General features: G+C 43.2%; 1 protein-coding gene across 2 annotated transcripts in view; it reads left to right on the top strand.

The window, feature by feature from the left end:
* The window catches only part of TSPAN32 (tetraspanin 32), a 37,502-nt gene that overhangs the window by 8,944 nt on the left and 13,038 nt on the right, over window positions 1-15,520 (top strand). Inside the window, exons 3-6 of one of the 2 annotated variants that reach the window (XM_081904595.1) lie at window positions 858-957; window positions 2,808-2,928; window positions 3,751-3,848; window positions 7,841-7,915. In XM_081904595.1, the coding sequence (XP_081760721.1) occupies window positions 892-957; window positions 2,808-2,928; window positions 3,751-3,848; window positions 7,841-7,915 (360 nt within the window). In that variant the 5' untranslated portion in view covers window positions 858-891. Of the gene's footprint in view, window positions 1-854; window positions 958-2,807; window positions 2,929-3,750; window positions 3,849-7,840; window positions 7,916-15,520 lie in introns of both variants that reach the window. The other variant, XM_081904594.1, reaches the window with a different exon arrangement.

The following is a 15,520-nucleotide window of genomic DNA, read 5'->3' as shown; positions in this document are numbered from 1 at the left end:
ACAGAAACACAAACCACTCTCTGATCTGCCTTTGTGTAGCTCCTGCCTCACCCTTTAAGATCTTCTGCCTCTCCTTCTTCCCATGTTCTCTGTGTTACTTCTGACATCATCTTGTTTCTGAACCTAGCGTGCAAAGTACCCTTCCTGTCTACCTGCCTGTTTCTTTTTTTCTGTGGATGAACTTCCTAGATAAGATTTTGAGTCAGCCCTCAGACTCTGGCAAATGTCCTGCACTATATCTATCATGGCTTCCTTCCTCCAGAATGGTATCATCCTGCCAATTCATATAGTGCCCCCAGACATTGCAGTCCTTTGTATCTGCATAAACAAGGTTCTGCGAGGTTCCATTTTTAAACTAGGTTTGATTCATGTGTTTGTTTATTGCATTTCTGTCCCACCTTTTCCTCCAAGGAGCTCAAGGTGGTGTATACACGGTTCCCCTCTTCTCATTTAATCTGTGAGGTGGGTTAGGCTGAGAGGCAGTCAGTGGCCCAAGGTCACCTTGTGAGCTTCATGGCCAAGTGGGGATTGGAACCCTGGTCTCCCAGCTCCTAGTCCAACACTCTAACCACTACACCACAGTAGGTGAAAATGCTTGTCATGTATGCACAGACATACATTTCTCTCTGTATGTATAAATAGCATTGGGGGAAAAGTTCATGGGGAAACTTTTTACATTTTGTGAGTTATCAAAATGAAACTCTTGGAGAAGCACAAAGTCAGTGCAATCATGAGTAACTGTATTAGGGGATAGTTGGTAAGTACTAGCACTACATTTCCCAAGATGCAGTGGGGCAAGCACCTCCTGTAGGTCAAACCTTCTTTCTAAACAGACTCTTTTGCAACTTCTCCAGCAGAAAGATTGCCAGTAAGTGGTGAGAAGAGGAAGGCATGGGGCAGAGATACCGGGTCCGAGCTGTGAAGTGTCAGCTGCTGGTGGCCAGCTTCTTTGTGATGGTAAGAGATTGTGCAGGAAAAAAACGCCAATTTGTTATTAGATGTGGGAATTTAATTTCATAAAGAAAACAATGGAATATAATTTTTAAAATAGATACTGGGAGCGTGTAGTTAAACTGCAAGACTTAACAATGTGTCTCGGTGGTCTTATCAATCCTTTACAGCACTGCTGGCTCTTATCCGTAGGTTTGTGGTTTCTCCATTTGTCTTTCTAAATGTGGTGAGAAAAGCCCTTGAGAAATGTCACACCAGCAGATGTTGCAGCCTTAACACAGTTGCTAAGAAAGAAAAGTTAATTTAATATGGTGAATATGCAGTTAAATTATTTACCTTTTAAAAAAAATGTTGTGAAAGAATAGTATATCAACTGTTTCTGAAGTAAGCCTCGTTTCTGATATTTTGGGAGATAAAGCTCTGGAAAGGCATTTATTTTGGACAGAGAGTCCTCTGTCTTCTTCTTTCATATAATTACATTCACTAATTATATTTCATATCATTAGTGGAAGTATTTGAGAATTTGTCACTGGTGCAATAAAATTCACCCTGCAGGGCTGCAGCTTGGACTGTGAGTGAGCACACCTCTCCACAAAGCCTTCTGCTGTGAGTTGTGTTGGGGACATAGAGTTAAGAAGCTGCAAGGGGTTGAGATCCGATTTCACCTCAAGGGCTCGTCTTCCTTCTGTTGACTGGGGTGGGTTCCATTGGTTGCCTCTGTTGTCCTAGCTCACTTTGGCGTCAGCGTGATGATTCAGAGGCCTGCGGCCGCGACTGAAATTGTGCAAGGCAGCCGATCGGAGCTACTTCCCATTTTCGCTTTATTCAACTGGCCAGTGTGCTCCCCTTGTTGCCCTCTACCTTCACTTGCTGTAGTACTGCGATGGCAAGGCAGAGAACAGCCCCTGTTTTGACTACTGTGAAGTCAGACCCCATCTCTTTACCTGACGCCTCAGGCGACGCAATTGAAGGTTCCTTTTCCTTTGCTCTGCAATTTTCCTTTTACCTCAAATGAAGACGTTGCTGGTTGTTGAAGTAAATCTATCTTGATCTGGGACGTTGCTGTGTTTTTACATGCTGTTTGATCGATTCTATTCTGATTGTACGAAGGAAACTATATAATGTGGATGAGGACGATTACGGTAAATATTTGTACCCACTCTTCTGCTCACAGGCCACCCAGAGCAGCTTACAATGTAGACAAATTAGCAACAACATCAGGGCATTAACAACAACAACACTAATAAGCAGCAATCACGACACACATAAGTTTCAAACAGAAATCGAGCATTAAAAGCTCATTGAATTTTTTAAAAAAATATTTTCAGGTGCTTTTAGATTTCATTATTGGATTCTTTTCCCTTGGAGTTTAGTAATTGGCAATGGCTAAACTGGGGGCCTCAAGCTTTTGGGGCCTGGGGACACATTTGGAAATCGAATAAACTAGCACAAGCACCACAAGAACAATCATTTGACAGAAGAAAAACTGGAGGTTCTCAGAGCACCACCACCACCACCCACAACCAGGCAGAACACCCACACAGACCCCAAAATGAATGAATGAACATCAACCCATGCCCTGCAAAGCAGGCACTCCTCCCTAAAAAAACCTCATTTTAATTTTTTTTATTTTTGAAAGGAGGAACAAGGAACCGTAGCAGGCACCAAAAGTGTGTCTGACAGCACCATGCACCCCAGGGCTAAACTATATGCACTAGAGTGGCTTTAGAGTCTATTTTAAAACCTTGTACATACAGAATAATATAAAATGTGCCAAAAGGTCATAGCTGTTGCCCAATTTGTGTGCTTTCCCTTCTGTTCCAGCCCGGCCCCCTTGACTTCCTCTCTCTTTTCAGGTGCTTGGGGTCTCCCTCACCATACTGACCATTATCACCTACTATGGGAAGCACTTCACCGTCATCAGTGAGGTCTCTTTGGAGGCGAACCTCTACAAAAGAACTTTGCTTCACCGTGGAGGCAAGTGCTGGGCACTGGATTCAAGATTTCTATATCTTGTTGTAAGAAACAGTTAAAACTGGCCAGTTTAGCTGCTTAAGTGGGGGTTTGTTTGGATTCATATTTCCTTGCCATTCCTCCCCCCCCCCCTTATTAAGGTTATTACATAACTTTAATGGAATCGTTGGAATGGAACTCAAGGTAGCACCAAGGCAGTGGTTCTGTTAGCACAAGCAGTTTTCCTTGCCCTGCATGTTGTTCTGAGGGTACCCCTGACCCTCCAGAGCAGATTTGGGGAAGGTGGGAGGGTGAGTAGAGGGGGAGAGTAGGGGAAGCCCCATGATACTACCATCTTTCCCTGAAAATATGTTCCCTTCCATATATCATGTCTGGGCATCAGCGTTCCTCTGCTCAAGACCATAGGATGGTGACAACTAAATTTCCATCTCTTCACTGGAAGATTGATTGCACTGACAACCTTCTGGCTTCCCTGCCTCACTTAAAGATTATTGTAAGCAGCCCTAAGAGTTTGTTTCTTACACACAAAGGCCGGGCATTATTGTTTTCAAGGGAAAAAATACGAAACAGTTCCTTCATACAACTGCTAGAATCCAGCTCCTTGGGAAACTAGGTTGCAAATTAGAATGTGGCACATGGGAGCAAAACTCCCTGGCTGCAGAACAGCCTTGCTTACAACACATTGGTTGAAGGAAAGTCTTGCTGTAATGTAGATTTCATCTTTGGGAAGGTTCCTGACTACAACTGGATAGTCAGAATTGAGCAGAGAACTTCTTACATTGACAATATTTTGGCCTACTCACTTGTACATCTCCCTTTCCTCAGTTTTTTTTGCTGGGATATGCCTGAGCATCCTTCTGATTGTTGCTGCCCTACTGAGTGTTGTTGCCACGGTGAGAGAACTGGAGAGTGCCATGGCAGCGGTAAGTAGGGGCACAGCATGGATCTGAACTGGGGACTGGGTCCCCTGATGCTATTGGAAAAGGGGGTAGACTAGGCAGGCCTTAGGTCTGTTTCGACAGGCCTCTTATTACGTTCTTATGGAGTAAGAGATGCTGCAAGCTGCTTACCCTACAACTCATGAAAAGTGTTGCGTGTTCCTGTCCCCAGACTCCGAACAGCAAGAGATTCCAGTGCTTACCCAGGGCTTAGTTTGCTTGGAATGAAAGGTCAGTGGAGACTGTGGTGTCCTTAGGATTTATGGTTTTATTTACACATATATGCAACCTGGACATAGGATGAAAAGCTCTTCCTTCTCCATTAGTCATGGCTTTGGATGCAAAGACCATAGCATGGATCCAGTTTTTCCCTGGTTGTGGGGTCTATCATTGTTCTCTTAAATTGGCTTAAAAGAGTAAGAGAGCGAGAGTGTAATAGACTAGATTTTTGAGACTTGGGTTAAAGGAATTCTTCTAAACTGAATAGCTGGTCTTCCATTCTGTTTTCTAATGCCTAATTGTAAGGAGCTATGAAAAGTTCTTAAAACAAGCCCTTCAGTTTTCATTAACTGCCCTAAAGATATACAGTGATACCTCTACTTACGGACGCAATCTGTTCCGGGGTGCCATTCGCACCTTGAAAAGCCCGTGCGCATAACGCGATAGAGCGATCTGCACATGCGCGAAGTGCACAGATCGCTAAGCGGCAAACCCAGAAGTAAACACTTCCGGGTTTGCCGCGTTCATAACATGAAAAAAACACAACATGAAGCAAACGCAACTCGAGGTATGACTGTATAAGGATTTTAAATTGTTCACAGGAGACATAGCAAACGATGCAGCCTGTAATTTTGTAACAGTGTCTTTATCAGCACAAATGTGTTGCACCAGATAGGAGTGTTATCAATGAAACTGGACAATTGGAGATAGGCATGCTATCCATTTTCACATACCCTAAGACAATCTGATATCAGGAACGGCCCGGCGCAGCCTCTGACGTACATAACAGAGCAAGATACAGAGTCCATCTCATGCAAAGAGATGCTTCTGGCCTGATACGCTGTTTCTCACATCTAGCGCCTCCAAAGCAGCACACGAGTGGAACTTCCATCTCACAACCCGATAGGCATGTATGTAGCACTTTCAAGCATGTATAGCACAGCAGGGGGAGGGTACCCAGAGACTGGGCTTGGGGTGGAATTAACCTAAGCAGGGCCAGCCTGCCCATGAGGCAGGGTGAGGCAACCGTATCACATGGGAGAAGCCCAAGAAGCAGCACCCTACCGCTTCCGGCAAGATCTCGTGAGATCTCGCCAAACTCTCACGTGATCTTGCAGAGTGGAACACGCTGTCACCACCGCTACATCCCGTGCTTCCCGGCAACTGGTATTCAGAGGCATTCCGCCTCTGGCATTAGAGGAAGAACAAAGCCATTGCAGTAGAATTCCTGTCCCCCACCCCTGCATACTGTACCTGCCCGTTCCTGTCCACTTCCTCTGTGAAGGAAAAATATTATATATAGAAATCTGCCTTCAGATGATGGCAAGCAACCAGTAGTAAAGTAGGCCTAATATAATTTGATTTTCAGAAAGTGTTGGTGCCTGCTGTCTGAGTGGAGAAAGCATTTGTCTTTTGCTTTTCTCAGAGCAGGCGGACAGGCAAAGCCCTGAATGTTATTGAGTCCATTGGGTTTTTCCCCCTGCAGTGGAATATCCAAATGCATCTGAAATGTTAGTTAATTGGAGCATGTTCACTTCTTTCATTCAGCAATGTCCAAAGGACTGCGTTAGTAAATATAAACTGAGTAACTCCGGCTTTCACAGATAGGAATGACCAAGATTGTTGATGTCTTGACCCCAGGTTACTTGAGCCGGGGGGGGGCAGGGTAGAAACTTTATTGCATTGCTTCCAGATTGCCTGTTTGCTGAGCATTCATTCTACTTTGTTTGAAGGAAGGTTATACCATGTCACATCAATCAATTGCTACTGCACCCTCTCCAGTGCATTTCCCAATCACTTTCCTTACTGCAAAAGATTTGAGGTTGCTTTTTTTTTAAAGCAGGCTTGCTGCACAAGGGTACTAAAGCCACTTTGTGTAGCCTAAATGTCCTGGCATGTGTCTGAAGAATAAGCTAGCATCCTCTTTGCAGCCACAGGAGAGCTCAGTTAATACCACCTCCTAGATTCCCCCTCTCCTCTTTGCCCAGATGATGTCGCTGTCATATATGGGCAGAGTGAGGGGATCAGTGTCATAGAGGGCTCTTCTATTTCCACAGTCATAGTGAGTTGGATGCATCTAACCCGGTAGCTGATTTTCCCCCCCAAGGTATGCTTCAGACCCACTAACCTACCTTGGTTATCACTAGTGTAAATACACCACAGACTCTTAATAGCTAGAACATTCTCCCCCAACACCCACATGATGCCACCTTTCTCTGTTCCCAAATCAAAACCTATTTCAGGTATAGGCAAACTCTGCCCTCCAGATTTTTTTTGGGACTACAACTCCCATGATCCCTAGCTAACAGGACCAGTGGTCAGGGATGATGGGAATTGTAGTCCCAAAATCTGGAGGGCTGAATTTGCCTATGCCTGACCTACTTCTTCCAGGAAAACTTTCACTTAAACTGGAGAATGAGGGACATGTTTCCCTCCAGATGCCATTGGACTACAACTCTTATCATCCTTGACTGTTTTCCATGCTGTCTGGGACTGATGGGAGTTGGAGCCCAGCAGCATCTAGAGAGCCATAGGTTCCCTATTCATTAACTTAAACCCTTAGTCGTCCTCTTCAACAGGCTGCTCTCTCTGTGTGTGCCTGCATATTTATCACCTGTTTTATATTCCTCTCTCCTTCCCTTCTTTCTGTTTATGTTCCTCTGCACAGCATGATTCTCACTGATAGTGCTGTATAAACAGATGATCCCAAATAATCTATGTGGGGAAAAGAAATCAGGCCCATATTCTAGACATGATATTTGCTGTTATACCACTAGAGGGCACATAGATCCTTTCAATTAAAACACACTCCTCAGATTAACCACATTTTCCTGCACTGAATGGTGTTCACCGTTTCGGCTTGTAGAGTCAATTAGTTTAAATACGTTGCATTTTGCCGATCTGGTAAACAATGTTCTCGACTCCTGTGCAGTGAAGCCTTCCGGGTGCAGCACATGCATGAGGGAAGAGACAGGTTGGGTGCTGGATGGGATTATATGTGCGGGGGAAAGAGGACAGGGGCTGAACAGGGCTGTGCTTGGCAATGATGAGAGAGAAATAAGAAAGAGAGAGAGAAGGTAGAGGGACAGAAAGAAGTGGCGTGAGAAAGGTGGGAAAGAGGAGATAGGGGTGTGAAGGGGTAGCATAGAAAGTCAGGGAACAAAAACAGGAAAAGGTGGAATGGGTGATATGCTTTGTGGAGCAGATTGCCAAGGTGGTGCCCTCCCATTTGCCCCAGACAGCATGACTGATGGTCAGGGAAGATGGGGGGTGTAGTCCAAAACATCTGGAGTACACTACATTGGCACCTCCTGTTGTAGACCATGCAGCAGGCATGGGGAAGGCCACCGACTGAAGGGCAAGGTAGGTGAGCAAGATGGTTGCTTCATATGTGTGCTGCAATTTACCAGACGGCAGGCCTCATATATTTTGATTTTGCTTCATTTGTGCAGCTGTCAGTAGGCATCGCAGCTGCTCTTTATAGCAGTGGTTTGTATTCTGTCGAGCCAGCAGAGATGCCATGAGCACTGAACCTCCTGCTTCATAGATGTAGAGATATCTGTGTGAAACTGCAATAGTGGAAACCTCAGTCGCAGCACTACAGCTCAGTTGGTTAGAGCTATGTTGGTAACACCAAGGTTCCAGGTTCATTCTCCACAACTAAATATTCGTGCCTTGCAGGGGTTTGGCCTAGATGATCCTCAGAGTCCCTCTTCCAACTGTATGATCTATTCTAATTACCTTCTGTTTCTCTTTAGGTTTTTTTCTGTTTCGGAGTGGTTTTCTGTGCATCGGTAAAGGCCACGTATTGGTCAATTACTAACGGTATTGTGGTAAGTACAGCTTCGTGATGAAACAGCAGGGAAAGTGCTACATGGTTGAAACACAGCAATATTGGTTGTCACAAAATGGCGGTGAAAGATGATGGGGTTTGTAATCCTGTAGCACCTGGAGAGCCACCCCAGGATTAGGAGGTGCCTGGAGGAGAGAAGGCATGTCAGCTGCAATACCACTTGAGCAGCCTCAAATAGGGGCCCATATCCAGTGGTCCTCATTGTCCACCAACCCCTGAGTATCAGAATCAGTGACCAATGTGAGAGGGTGGAGGGGAACTAAAAAAAGTTTATCTTCCATTGGTGAATTTTAGCCTGTACATCTCTAGATCAGAGCTATGTTTTTCTTTTCTCAAAGGATGCTTGATGCGTGTGAAGCACTGAATCGAAAAAGGTTAAATATGCTTGCTTCAGCTGCTTCAAATCACATATCTATCCATGCTTCCACTGTTGTGAAATTGCATCCATAGAGAGAAGTGCTGGGAGCTCTCTGTTGTGTGTTAGCAGTCTGATCCCATAGCCAGATAAATGGCAAGTTCTTTCCTTTCAGCAGAGTGAAATCCTAAAGTATATTTGCTTGATAGTGGATCTCATTGAAAACTCCTGGGACTCACTTCTAAGCAAACATGTAGAATGAGAGTGTTACCAGATGTGCCTGAAACTGACAATTCAAATGCATCTTTTGAAAGAGTATCAACATGCCACTGAAATATCTTATGCTAATAAATAGTTCAGAAAGAAATGGTTCACAAATCAGTGGTTCACAATCACCTTTCTGGTTCAGTTCTAAAATAGGATTGGTGGCGATACTAAAATAGATCTCCATCTCTAGATCCATGTTCCTTGCCACAATTGGCAGCCGAAAGCATGACAGATCTAGTATTACTCATGCATTTTATGTGTTGCTAAGTAGCAAGCTGCACTTTAGAGATAAGGCTGTGGCCAGCTGTGTGGCTGACAAGAGTTATCAGGATAAATACAAGGTGTAAAGAAGCTATGTCCATGTGTTCATAGCAGAAGACAGGATCCCGCAAAGCTCTGCTTGTATGCTGTCATTGCCTGTAAATGCTTACAAATAAACGAAAACTGGCCTAGAATTATAATGCTGTTGCAGGAATATATAAACACAGGCTCTGCATGCAGGAAAAATATGTTGACACAATGCCAAGCCACTGGGAGAGACCTTCCACAGCTTCAGCAGCATGGCTCTATTAAGATGTTGATGGCATGTACCCATCTCCACTTCTGCATGGTAACAAGAAGTTGGCTGAGGGGTATTAAAAACAAACAAACATTGAAACTGAATTTTTAAAAAGGTTGTTCGATATTAGAGGGTATGTGCGCAATTTTTGGAAAGTGGGCTGGGGAACTGGACGTTGCATTCGGTCAGTCAACAGTACATGAGACAAAAAGCTGGGCAAATGCGGAGACCCCAAACATATGAAAAGCAGGTTCCACTAAAAGAGAGAGTTGCTCAAAATGCTTGGATTCTTCACTCAGAACTAGGGCAAGAAGACTTGTAGGGGAAAGCAGCCAGTGGAAGGAGCACTCTCCTAGAAATAGGCTAATCAGGTCATCTAAATATCAGGAATCACCTGCATCTTCCATCAGACAGCAATGAGGCCCTCCTCCCTTTCAAATGCTTGAGCAAAAGTATGATCCTTTGACCGCCCCAAAATAGGTGTGTCCACTTCTTACTGCGCTGGGATCTCCGATGGACTGTCTGACATTGTGCTGTGATTAATCCCTGGCGAGTCTACAGAAGCTTCTGAAATAGTGTAATGAATGAGATATTGCCTTCAGAGCTGTTGTGCTCGATTCTAGTGGCAGTCCAGATGGAAAGCACATGGGATTGCTGAATATTAAAACAACAAGCAAACAGATGATCTGGCATCCCAGCTAATAATCCATCTCTCGCTGACAGCTGCTAATATGGAGAGCTTTTTGTAAGCCATTGCTTGAGTATCTAATAGCGGCTGTTTTGGCCTATACAAGCAGTGTTCTGCCACAAGGGAATTAATTATCAGAAAGCACTCTAACTTAATAGATTATGAAGCGCTCCATTTATCTAGGGATAAGAAAGTTACGCCTTAAATCCAACTGCATTCAATAATGCTGTTCCTCAGTCGGTGATAGCTAAGGTCAGTGGATTCACCTTATATATTCCACTCCTATATTTACCTGTCCAAATAGGTACAGGTGGGTCGAATGGAACAATCATATTTGTGGGAAATCAGTTCAGCGTTGCTGGTGGTTTATGCTTGGCTTTATCTTTAGATTTTTTTTGGTAACTTTTGTGTTTCTTTGTGCTTTAAGCCAGTGGTTCTCAAACTTGGGGGTAGATTATAGTTTGCAGAGTGAGAGCAATGTTTTCCAGGAGGCAGCAGGCAGAGCTAGATACACTATCCTCCCAACTAAGGTTGAGCATTGCAGTCATTAAAACTGTTACGTTTACTACTGAAGCTTCAGAGAAGGGTGGGACATATGGGAGCTTTTGTTCACAGCACCTCCTCCCTCTTCTGCATACTTCCCTGAGAGGCTGGTTTTAGGAGGGAGTTGGTTGGACAGTGTTCTCGAAGCTACCAGCATGAGTTTGACCAAACTGCGGGAGGCAGTGGAAGACAGGAGTGCCTGGCGTGCTCTGGTCCATGGGGTCATGAAGAGTTGGACACAACTAAACGATTAAACAACAACAACAGATACCCTCTTCTGATGCCCATGTCGAACTACTGTCCCTGCCCCTAAATTGCATACATAAACAGACTGCATGTACACAGTTTCAGTGCACTCACCTGCTGAAGGGATGGTTTTTGGGATCAGGTAGTAGGGCAGGTCTAGCAGCAGCAATCAACCACTGGGAGTGAGGAGGGTGCTCACCGGCCTGACTTGGCCATGCCGCCATTCGCCACTCTCCCTGCCAGGCCCCCAGATGCATTTTAATGGTGGGCAGCAGTGACAACAGAAGGAAAATCCATTTCCCATCTGCAGTGGCTGCTTGCCATTTCAAGTTGTCCAAAATGCAATGCCCCGATTGATAGATCTGTGAAATTTATTTGTTTCCTAGCTCTGTACACCGGGTGGTGTTGGTGCTGGAGGTTCTCCACAGGCCTTGGAGACACACACACTGGCCCTGGAATGTGGTCTTCTCTCTCCTCTCCTCTCTGTCTTTCTGTCTGTCTATCTGACACTCTGACACTCCATCTCTGTAGGCTGCTTGAAATTAGGGATGTAGTAAATTAGGCCAAGGGGATGCAGAGGACATGCAGAAGACACACCACAGCTTCCCACATGCTGCAGGTTGGCATGGGCAAGTACATCTATTTTGGTTTCAGTCTCTCATTCTTCCAGTCTTAAATTTAGTTCTTCACATTTCCACATCCATTTGCATTTTTAAAATAATAATAAAAAAACCTTGTGAAAATTTACTAGCATTTTAGTGTGAATTTCCCTTAATTCCCCAATAGAATGCATTTTTTAATGTTATTTCCACTAACATATGCATTTTATTGCACATTTTTAATGCACACTTTACCCTAGTATATGCAATTTTGTACACTTCATTTGGCTGAAGAGCTGCATTGCAAATTCAGGGAAGTACAGATTTCAAAGGATGGCTAACCACTAAGTTTTACCACATTCCCTGTTTTTTCCCCTAAATTCTTTCTGCCTTTCAAATATGTTTGGCACTTCATTTATTGTGCCTTCCGATCCAAGCTACTTCAAATGGCATTGGAAAGCATTCTCCTAACTCTTTACAGTTGCATTAGAAAGGAGGTATCCCTGAATGTGTCTCTCAAGATTATTTAATGCTTTTCAGACACATTCCTGAGAGGGAAGACAATAGATCCCTTTCTCTTCCTGACGTTCCACTCTGATAACTGCTGAGCAGCCTGAACTGGGAACATCTTGCTAGCTTTTACAGCCTTTACCCCCATGGGATCAGAAAGACCCATTTTGGTTTGAAATGATAGCCAAATATCTCAACCCAGTATTGAAGAGAACTAAAAGGGTAGGTAGAATTGACTGCCTATTAATGGAAAATAAAACTCTACCGAGGCTTTCATAAATTTTAAAGAAAGCAATAGGGCCAGCCTGTTACTGTGGAAAAAGAAAGGCAGCTCTTTTAAGAGGAGCACAGAGCCTTTTTTCCAGGAGAGGCATAAAATACCACATTTTTCCAGGAGAGGCATAAACGACTACATCACAAGAGACTAGGGCCCTGTGGGACTTAACATCTTTCCGCAGGGCCTGTAAGGCCTTTGGCCAGGGCACAGCCTGACTCACCTCCTTTGGCAATCTTCATAGAACTCTAGCCCTACGGTTGCCATTAATTTGATTTGAATTAATTTTATAATGAAATGATTTTAGAATGTTGTATTATTTTATTGTTGTTAGCCACCCTGAGCCCGGCTTCGGCTGGGGAGGGCAGGATATAAATAACAATTTTATTATTATTATTATTGTTGTTGTTGTTGTTGTTGTTGTTGTTGTTATTATTATTATTATTATTATTATTATTATTATTATTATTATTATTATTATCTCTTAAATTCAAAAGAATTTGGACAAGGCCCTTAAAGCATTTTTGCACAGCCTAATCCTTCACCTCATTTTAGGGAACTCAAAGATCTCCAAGTATACACTATCCATAGAATAACCCCAGCAACATGCTTTTCAAAGAATTCAAAACTTGGTAAGCAGGACTTTGCAGAAGCCATGCTGATTCTTCCAGACAACACTAAGGATTGTCCAGGTCTGCATCCTTCCTAGATGGTTCATTATCTAGAAATGTTGTCTCTCTGCAGTGGTGGCTGGTGCCCATTGGGACTGGTGGAGAGGAAGGCAGAGAGGCCAATACTTGGTGGAGCCAGAGCCAATGACAAGGCAGAGCCAACTAATTCTGATTTTATCTCCATCCTTCTCCCTACTAATGGTGGCAATGAAACTAGGTCAGGAAGAAGCTGGCAGCGGGGGGGGGGGGGTGCTGGTTGATTTCAGACCAAGTTTGATGGGGCAGCTCCCCATTTGCTTTGATAGACCATCCTCCACTGTCTCTTTGTAATAAGCCAAGCATGCATGCACTCAGTTCATGTGTGGGTAGTTGGTTGCCCATTATTGTAACACTTTCTCCATTGTCTGCCCCCCTAACCTCTTTTTCTGTTTCAAGATCACCCTTGCCATTTTGGCCAGGTGAGTAATATGTCTAAAGTACTAAATTAGTTTTTAGCTTTGGTTATTCCACACAAAAGGTTTTGCAGAGGAGTTTACTCCTCTCAGGATTTCTATTTGATAGGTCTCTATTCAAATAGACTTTTTTTTTTTTTTTACATACAGAGCTATTCAACCGCCCCAATATGCCCTTTCCTGTCATTTCTATAGGTATCTTGGGAAAGTTGTGTCCCAGCGATTTTCTTCATTAGACTAGTTTATACCTTTCTTAATTTGTGATGCACATTTTATCTGCATCACCTCTCATAGTGATGTTAAATATCATCCTCTTATATTAAGAACGATGTTGTGGTCAGAGGATCCACTCAGTCTGGGTCTCCTCCTCTGAATAAGGTCAATACAATGGCTTTTGTTATGATATTATTACCATGGAGCAGCAAAACGCTTCTGCTGCCTCTCCTTATACTTTTCCCAACAATAGCTTATTGGTGATTAAGAAAACCTTGTGTCTTTTTTTTCAATGGTTTGCCTTCTCCTAAAGCCAGATGTCATAAACAACATTTTGTCCGCTATATGCAATTTATAAACAGGCAATTTTTTACGACAGTTGAACCTTTATAAAGCAATCAGCTGGCAATACCAGCTTTGGCTGGGCTGAACATTATATTTAATAAATATGTGGAGAAGCGTACGGAGAACAAAATTGGTTTTAGTCCATATATATATATATATATATATATATATATATATATATATATATATATATGCTTTCGTAGATTTTCACGGGTACAGGAATGCAGGTTTTGGTGTCCTCGGGTGTCTTCCCGTGTAAAAGTTGGGGTGTCTAGGCGACGTTTCGACGAGGTCTCACTCGTCATCTTCAGGCTGGTGCTTTCGGCTTCTTGTTACTGGAACAGAGCAGGATCTCAGTGTATTTATAGGAACTCATACACTGAGATCCTGCTCTGTTCCAGTAACAAGAAGCCGAAAGCACCAGCCTGAAGATGACGAGTGAGACCTCGTCGAAACGTCGCCTAGACACCCCAACTTTTACACGGGAAGACACCCGAGGACACCAAAACCTGCATATATATATATATATATATATATATATATATATATATATATATATATATATTACACTGATTTTTCTTCATTGAATTAGACCAGCTATCAATGTGGAAATAACCATATAAATCATTACAAAAATACAAGACAGACCACAAACCAAGCAACACCACATCCCTATAGCTCTGGTGAATACGATTCATTATTCCAATTCTCATTATGGCCTGTCACATATGACAATAGTTGGTGGTGACCTTATTTAACAATTGGGGTTTAACAGGGTAAAAGAGGATGAGTTCAGTACACTTCCACTGAACACTCTTATTTTCTCTCTTGGCCTTCCTTCCATGGCTTCTCTTCTGTATATCATCCTAGCAGCCTAATTAGATTGTGAGCTCTGTAGACAAGGGAATTAGTGCATGTGCATATATCATATGCTCTGTAATATGTCATGAACCCATACACTGTCACTTTTGAAAATAAAAACAAGAGGGGAAAGGCAACAGTCAAACGTAAACTATAACATGAATGTCCTTGCACAATAGATTATTTTATTAGGACTTAGAATAGAAAGCTGGCAATTTATTGCAATGCCATCAAAATTTTCACGTAATTTATGTTATGTTTAAAATACTTAAATCATATGCAAGAAGTGGGAAAGCAGTGGTCCAGTGCACTAAGAAAAATCTTCCACAAGAAGGAAGCTGAAGTTTCTGCTTTAGGAATTGTTTTAAAAGAAGGAGAAATGTGAGTAGTGCACATTTAATAATAAATGGCGTAGCCCAAATGGTGTGGTGTAGTGGTTAGCATGTCAGACTAGGACTTGGGAGAACATGATTCAAATCCCCACTCAGCCATGAAGCTCACTGGGTGACCCTGGGCCATTCGCTCTCTGCCTAACCTACCTCACGGGGTTGTGAGGATCAAATCAGTGGTGGACTTTGGGATCTCAAACTTCAGTAGCGCTCTGTGTGATGCTAAAATTCAGTGCCCGCCACACCTATCACACTCCATTCTGCATCATTGTTGCAGCGCCCCCTGTGGTTCCAGCACCCAGTGTGGCCAAACGGCACCTCTGATCAAATGAGAAGCGAGAGAACCATGTAATAATTATTATTATTTAATATTTATACCCTGCCCATCTGGCTGGGCTTCCCCAGCCACTTTGTGCTCCATGGAGGAAAGATGGGATATAAATGTAATGATGAATGCATGGATGAACAACCCACATGTAGTTGAAAGCAACTGAGGTGAAGGGAGGTTTTTTCCATTTTCCCCATATAGTTCTAGCCAGTGTTTGCTTTAATTTATACACAGCTCATTTGGTTAGCTTAGATATTAATCACTTGTGGTGTAGAACAGCAGGTT

The sequence above is a fragment of the Podarcis melisellensis genome (assembly GCF_964234715.1).
Source record: "Podarcis melisellensis genome assembly, chromosome: 1".
Taxonomy (NCBI): domain Eukaryota; kingdom Metazoa; phylum Chordata; class Lepidosauria; order Squamata; family Lacertidae; genus Podarcis; species Podarcis melisellensis.
This window is presented reverse-complemented; position numbering and strand designations above follow the sequence as displayed.